The sequence below is a fragment of the Maniola jurtina genome, chromosome 9, assembly GCF_905333055.1.
Source record: "Maniola jurtina chromosome 9, ilManJurt1.1, whole genome shotgun sequence".
Lineage (NCBI taxonomy): Eukaryota > Metazoa > Arthropoda > Insecta > Lepidoptera > Nymphalidae > Maniola > Maniola jurtina.
Window position 1 is genome coordinate 6,554,954 of NC_060037.1, and position 7,204 is coordinate 6,562,157.

Consider the following 7,204-nt stretch of genomic DNA (forward strand, 5'->3'; position numbering starts at 1 on the left):
TACAACTTCACATAAAAATTTGAGCAATTATATTATTATGGATTGCAAACTTTTCTGATTACTTGTGAATGGTGATGGAAAGATAAAATATAACACCTTTTCATATGTTTTCCATATTCAATTATTTCATATAAAAAAATTAAAAAAAGTAATATTTTTATGTACAGAAAATTTAACTAAACTTTTTTTCAGTAATATGTAAATAGGACACAACCATAACATATTAATATAATGGAAAATTAATTACTAATTTACTAATAAATAAATTCTAATTCCACAGACCAATTCTAATTTTACAGCAATACCAATTTCATTATTAATATTTTTCATAACAATCTAATCACATTAATTATAAAACCAATAAAACAGCTATTTGGATATGGAACAAAATAACACGTAAGTCTGTTGAATGCTAACATTGGATTGGATTTAACTATAAGGTATAGTAACTTCTAGATTTTCTTGAAATGCAAAACTTCCAGGCTCCAGTAAAGAGATATACAATATTTGCAGCTGCCAAATGCGCAAATTTTATAAATTGACTCTGCTCAACATAATATATTTACTATTTATTTACAAACTGCTCTATTTTCATATTTTATACAAATTGTACGTCTTGGTTTGCAATATTAAATAGGAGTCTCCAATTAATATCTCTTAAAAAAAATCCCTATGCCGATTCCGATCCATGACCGGTTTTAGATGCACGCGTAGCTTCAGTGGTTGCTTTCAAGGGCTTTCCACTGTGCCTTCACTGAAGAGTGAAGACATCGCTCGCGACCACAAACGCAGCTCATATTGTGGCAAAGTGATTTTAACTGTTAAATTACATATTTTGTAATAAACAATATGATTAATTCAGTTGTACACAATAAATAATGTACGAAATTAAATGACAGTAAAATCCTTTTTTGTGGGTAGTATAATTTTTAGAATAGTAATAGATTTAGATCTTTCATTTAACTTAAGTTTAGAGATTGTATACAACAGAATCACCCACAATATCATCATTGCAATAAAATAGATGCTTTAAATAAAATAAAACAAAAATGTAGAAATAAGTTTGGAGACCCTATGATAATTCTTTTACATTTATATACACGAATCATGGCAGAAACGTTGATTGACAAATCGTCTGCCAGTGGTAGTCTGAAATTATACGCGACTGAGTAGTGTGCTACTGTGCAAGTCCATAAATAAACGGAAGACTCCGATCGCCACCGGTAGCAGCACGACGTACTGCGTGATATCAGACGGTTTATTTTGTGTTCATTTCTGTCTTTCATTCAACACTCTTCGTTCAAAATGAGACATCTGATTAAAAGAAGACGAATACATTTATAAGTTGACCGATTCAACGATGTTACAAATTCACAATTCGGTATTCGCATCTATCACTCGCGACGCGAACGAACGAAAAATAATAGTCTCAATTTAGAGAACGTCTGAACACAGAGAGAATGTTCACTTGAGTTCGGTCTCATTATCTTACGTCCTACATACGTCTAGTAGAAGGACAACACTGTAATAAAATATATTATTCTGTATATGTGCGGAAAAATGGAATGAACAAAACAGACTTCTTTTTTCTGAGTAACTTTGCTCTTTTGTGATAATAAAACAAACAGATTCTTCACACATACACATACACACAATCCATTCGACGGCATATTCGAAAAAAGAGCGAATAAACATTTTGTCCATGAATGTGGAATGAAAAAAAAATGAAACAATCACTCAAATGAACCATCTGATATCACCTTACTTAATATGCTGGTAGGTTTTTACATTCAAGGCTCAAAAACCTGCGCGTCACGTTTGCCATAAGTAGTTGTGGAATCGTATCAGTCGTGTGCAGTACCTTACTCTATGATGAGGCATCGCGGTAGGTGCTCGTGCAGATAGTCGAAGAGCTCCGGCGACGCGCCGGGGCAGTTCGTGAGCTCCAGCTCCCGTAGTTGCCGGAGTTGGATCAGACTCGATAGCCCGCCTGATGTCAGCAGGGGACAGCCTTGAGGAAGTTTCCATAGTGAATTAATATTGTAGGTAGTAGGTACAAAGCAACAACTTGAAATCGCCTCAGTGAGCTTGAGTCGAATCAAGAAAATCATGAGTTTATTTATGACTGAGAATATGGATGCAAGTCCCAACTGGGAAGATGGTTAAAAACAGTTGTAGATAGATGGCTATTTTTTTTTTTTAGTTTACGTAATTAAATTCATTTCATGAAAAAATATATTTCATGAAGTCTTTTCCAAATCCTTTCAAATCTTGGTACTACTTCTGTCTGGTAGTAGTTTTAAAATGATTAAACGATGATCAGACTGTATGGTACTGATATAGCGCACACCTGTACCGTGCCTTTACCTGCTAAAGATAGTAGCTGCAGAGATCTCATGCCACACAAATGCTGCACGCCAAAGTCGCGCACCTGCGAGCACCAGCGCAGGAACAACGCCACCAGAGACTGCATCGTGCTGATGTAGCCCACGCCTATGTCCGTTATGTGTACGCATCTATAAATATAATTGATTAATAAAATTCAGATGTCAATTTACTGGGATAGAATTTGGGATGTTCGAATTTAGTGTAGTATTTCATTAAATAACTAATAATAGGTAATTTTAGGCTTATTAGGCCACCTACAAACATATTGGGGTGCAATCCCCAGCACCAGACGGATGATAAATTATAGAGGGCTTTGTGAAAAGGCTAAATTAGGAAGGCTGAGTTCTGTGTGTAATGGCGTTCATTAGGGAAGGCATATAACAGTAGATATCAAAAACTCACGAAGATGAAGACACTCCTAGGAATATAGTCAGATAGATCTTCTGCACATGTAGCCCACAACACTACTCACCGGTCCAGCGTGAGCTCTTCGAGTTGGTTGAGGTCGCAGGCGATGTACTCGAGCGCGTTGTCAGTGACGCGCGGGCACCAGCTCAGGTCGAGGCTCCGCAGGCGCGGCAGGTTCTCGGCCAGCAGTTCTACGCCCTCGTCCGTCACCTTGCTGCAGCCGCTCAGCGACAGCACAGTCAGGTTCGGCAGCGAGTGCACTGTGATGTGTGGTGCAATTATTATTTAACTAGCTGATGTCCGCGACTTTGTCTTTGTAGGTTTAGGTTTCTCGAAATCCCGCGGGAACTCTGATTTTCCGGGATAAAAAGAAGCCTATGTGCTAACCCAGGATATCATCTATCTCCATTCCGCCAAATCCGTCTAGAAGTTTTTGCGTGAGGAGTAACAAACATACACACACAAACTTTCGACTTTATAATAACAGTATGAAAGTATGATAGTGTGATTGCTTTTGCTCGAGTCTTTCTCACTCTATTGAGTAATGTCTGAACAACAGAAAAGGCTCGAAGGGACCTCACAGGGCCTTATGGCCCTCATGTCAATGTTAGATTTATTTATTTAAGCATCTAACATAATAATGTACATGAACGCAAATGAATATGAATATGAAAAATAGTTGCTCCAGTCCGAGCAGATAAAAAAAAAATACTGATCGTATTTTTACGTCAAAAATCCATCATAAGAATCGTAAAATTACGAATGAGTGCACATGCGTACATACGTTTTGTATGGTGGCCACTTTGAATCGCATTGTTACGAAAACGATTACGAATGAGTGCATAAACGGCCTAAGACTTGTCAGCAACATCAGAACTAAATAGGCTAAAAATGTGCAGTGGTAAAATGGCAGTGAAGAGCCACCTTAACATTATTAATACTCAATGTTGTTTATTAACCCCCAACCCAAAAAGAGGGGTGTTATAAGTTTGACGTGTGTAACCCCCGACCCAAAAAGAGGGGTGTTATAAGTGTGTATATGTGTATCTGTGTATCTGTCTGTGGCACTGTAGCGCCTAAACTAATGAACCGATTTTAATTTAGTTTTTTTTGTTTGAAAGGTGGCTTGATCGAGAGTGTTCTTAGCTTAGCTAGTTCTTAGAAAATTGGTTCAGCCGTTTGAAAGTTATCAGCTCTTAGTTCTGTAACCTTCACTTGTCGGGGGTGTTATAAATTTTTAATTTACACTTGTATTTTATAAGTAAAAAGTTGTGTTTCAGATTAACATTATTTAAAAAAAATTGATATCTAAACCTGGAACGCACAATGACTACATGCATGAATATAAGCATGCCAATGAAAATGAATGAGATTAGTTTTTACCGATATTGACAACACCATGGTTAGTTAATTCCCAGCAACTATGTAGCCTCAATATACTGAGTGATGCACTTTGTTTTGGCGAGAAGTAGCCAAGAGCCGCATCCGTCACATGGTATGCTTGCAACGAAAACTCGTATAATGACGGCAATAGTTGCGCTACCGCTCCCACCTGCAGTTTGAATAAAGCCATTATTTTTACATTTGATACTAAATAGCTTTAAGTGACAAAATTTAAATAAAATATTTTAGTGTATCTAAACAAAATCAACTTACAGCCTCATCAGCAATATTAATGCAGTCAGTAAGCGTAAGTGAGACAATCCGAGGAGTTAGACATGCCCACAAACCAGCCTCCGTTATTTCATTGCAGCCAGTTAGTTCTAGTTCAAATAGAACCTAAAAAGAATGCATAAAGAATGTAGTTTCAATGAAAGAGTTAAATGAATAATGAAAAACAATAAAAATAACAAAACCAACCTGTAAGTGATCCAATATTGCCTCCAATCCTCTATCTGTTATTGTGCACCCTTTTAAACCAATAGCATGTACATGATGTGCAGATACAGGAAACTGTTTTATAAACTCATTAATATCATCATCTGTGGCAGATATTAAAATGATGCCGCGAATTCCTCTTCGTACCACAGAATTGTAAAACCTCTGCATGCAACAGCCAGACTCAGAGCGCAGCTCGCGGCAATCCAACACGGCAACCAACCCGGACCACCAGCGAGGCGTGGAGTAGAGAATGTCACGCCATTTTGTGCACACTTGGGCTAGCGATTTTCTTTCGTTCGCATTGAAATAAAGAAAAAACTTTTCAAGGAATCGGTCTTCGAGTATGAACTGGCTCCACTGCAGCGGGCGCGGCGCGGGGCGGCGGCGACGCGGCAGGCGCGGCGCGGCGGCGGCGGCGGGCCCGCACAGCGCGTGCGCCACGCGCTCCACCACGCCGGGCGAGCGCTTGCGGCCGCGCAGCCCCAGCCCCGTGATGCGGCGCGACAGCTCGGCCGACGCGCGCTCCACCACGCCCTGCGCCGACACTGACGACATCTTCACCTTGACGCGCCGAATGGTGTCGCCGGGCCGCCCGCCCGAGCCCGCCCCCTGCTCGCAACCCGCCACCGCGCTGTTCCAAATCAAATGGAAAATCTAAATTATGACATGTATACATATTGTTTCTAATTCTGTTGTACACAAATAGGTCTATGGAATAATTTATAATGTCAAATTGTGCAATAAGATGCCATATCTATACTACCTATACTAATAAATAAAATTGGAGTGTCTGTCTGTAATTTCGAAATAACTACCGCATATTAAGGTCATATGGTTATTTGAACGATACCATAACTGAATCGCACGTTTTTAAGATTTTTGTCTGTCTGTCTGTTTGTTTGAACAGGCTAATCTTTGAAACGGCTGAACCGATTTTGACGGGATTTTCAGAGACAAGTAGAGGATTGACCAGGGAGTAACATAGGCTACTTTTTTAACCGACTTCCAAAAAGGGAGTTGTGTTTTTCTACCTATGTACACCGAAATCTCCAAGATTTCTGAACCGATTTGTGTAAATTTATTTTTAATCGATAGAGGAACTTTGTGACATTGTTTCATAAAAAAATTGGATTCCAACTCCTCAATCCTTATGCTGCAGAGGACCTCACCATCAATATTGATGGAATTTAGAAACTGTCGGTTATAAATTTGATGGATATTGAAGGTACCAATCTGTTCCAAGTATAGACTGTTGTTGACCTCGACGACCCAACTCCTCAACCCTGATGCTGTAAGGAATTGCATTCCTAAATCATCCGTTTAAACGTTTTTACGTGGTACAGAAACATGTTGCATCCCGGGGACAGGCTATTACGGATAGGCTACTTTTGTCCTGGGAATTCAAAAGTTCCCACGGGATTTCAGAACCTAGATCCACGCGAGCGAAGCTGCGGGCATCAGCTAGTTTAAAGTAAAATTCATGTAATGTGGTTCAGCTGTATCATTGTGAATGAGTCAATGAACCACCTCCTACTTCTTTATTTTAGACTGAGCTTACAATTTTTTTACATTTATTTATTAATCTTATAGAATGTACATTATGTTTGCTATTCAATGCCACAAACAACGGTGGGCTTTACTGTACACTGCATTAACTTAATATATATAACAAAATTACAAAAACTAGTATAATCACAAAATAAGTAGTAACTTTGTTGTGTATCTGTCTTCTGTCTGTCCTCTCTTTCAAAAAAAGTGAATCAAAACCTATAGGGTAATCTTACTTCTTATTAGGGTATACTTGATTGGACTGCAATGGCATGCTGATAGCTATTATGATGTAGGCAGCAGCTAAGAAATAATTTTTGAGAATACAACGCGTAAGTGCGTAAAATAGGGGTTGGAATTTGTGTATTCCACGCGGACGAAGTCGCGGGCATAAGCTAGTTAAAGGTACATTTATAAAATTAAAATGTTTTTAATATCATATCAGATGAAAAAATTCTTATATTGTTTATATATATTTTATGAAATAGTCATAGGTTTAGACTTTTATTAATGTTTTAATTATTTCGGATAATAACTTGGGCATATAATTACACTGGCAAGAGCAGGACAAAGAGTTCATGGTAAATTCATAACAAAAACTTACGTAAAACGTGGGACATTTAATGGCATAATAATGGTACAATTGTAAAGAGAATCATCAGTAATTTAAGGTATTATTTTGATAGCATTACATATTTTACAAGAATATTATAAGCAATGTACCTACTTGAGAAAGAAATAAAAAATCGATGGAATAATGTACAAACCTATAAATAAGAACCACGCTTCAAAATCATCATATTTTTTTATTAATGGAATCTCTTGCACTATTTATAGTTCTTCATAAATACATAAATGATTAAATAATTGATTAATATTCACAAAAACCGAAAAACTAAGCTAAGCATAAAAAAGACAAATTGAAAACGCAAAATGACGCTGTCTGTCATTGAATTTGCCAAACTATAATAGACTATAG

The 7,204-nt window shown here is 37.7% G+C and overlaps 1 protein-coding gene across 2 annotated transcripts; it reads right to left on the reverse strand.

Moving 5' to 3' along the window:
* Window positions 1-605: 605 nt before the first annotated feature.
* LOC123868422 (F-box/LRR-repeat protein 16) lies at window positions 606-7,159 on the reverse strand. 2 transcript variants are annotated; one of them, XM_045910957.1, is made up of 8 exons: window positions 6,993-7,159; window positions 4,657-5,308; window positions 4,453-4,575; window positions 4,180-4,348; window positions 2,861-3,056; window positions 2,368-2,516; window positions 1,862-2,011; window positions 606-818 (listed from the first exon to the last, which is right to left on the reverse strand). In XM_045910957.1, the coding sequence occupies exons 2-7, from the start codon at window positions 5,230-5,232 to the stop codon at window positions 1,863-1,865; spliced, it is 1,362 nt and encodes a 453-aa protein (XP_045766913.1). In that variant the 5' UTR covers window positions 5,233-5,308; window positions 6,993-7,159; the 3' UTR covers window positions 606-818; window position 1,862. The 2 variants fall into 2 exon arrangements, with proteins under 2 accessions (XP_045766913.1, XP_045766912.1); XM_045910956.1 differs by having other exon boundaries at window positions 606-2,011.
* Window positions 7,160-7,204: the final 45 nt, after the last annotated feature.

Bases quoted from the DNA above. Each gene is read 5' to 3' on its own strand.
- LOC123868422 (XM_045910957.1), bottom strand. From the start codon at position 5,232: ATGTCGTCAGTGTCGGCGCAGGGCGTGGTGGAGCGCGCGTCGGCCGAG. The intron at 4,576-4,656 runs GTTGGTTTTGTT...CATTCTTTTTAG, and splicing joins CAATATTGGATCACTTACAG to GTTCTATTTGAACTAGAACT. The intron at 4,349-4,452 runs GTAAGTTGATTT...TTCAAACTGCAG, and splicing joins TTAATATTGCTGATGAGGCT to GTGGGAGCGGTAGCGCAACT.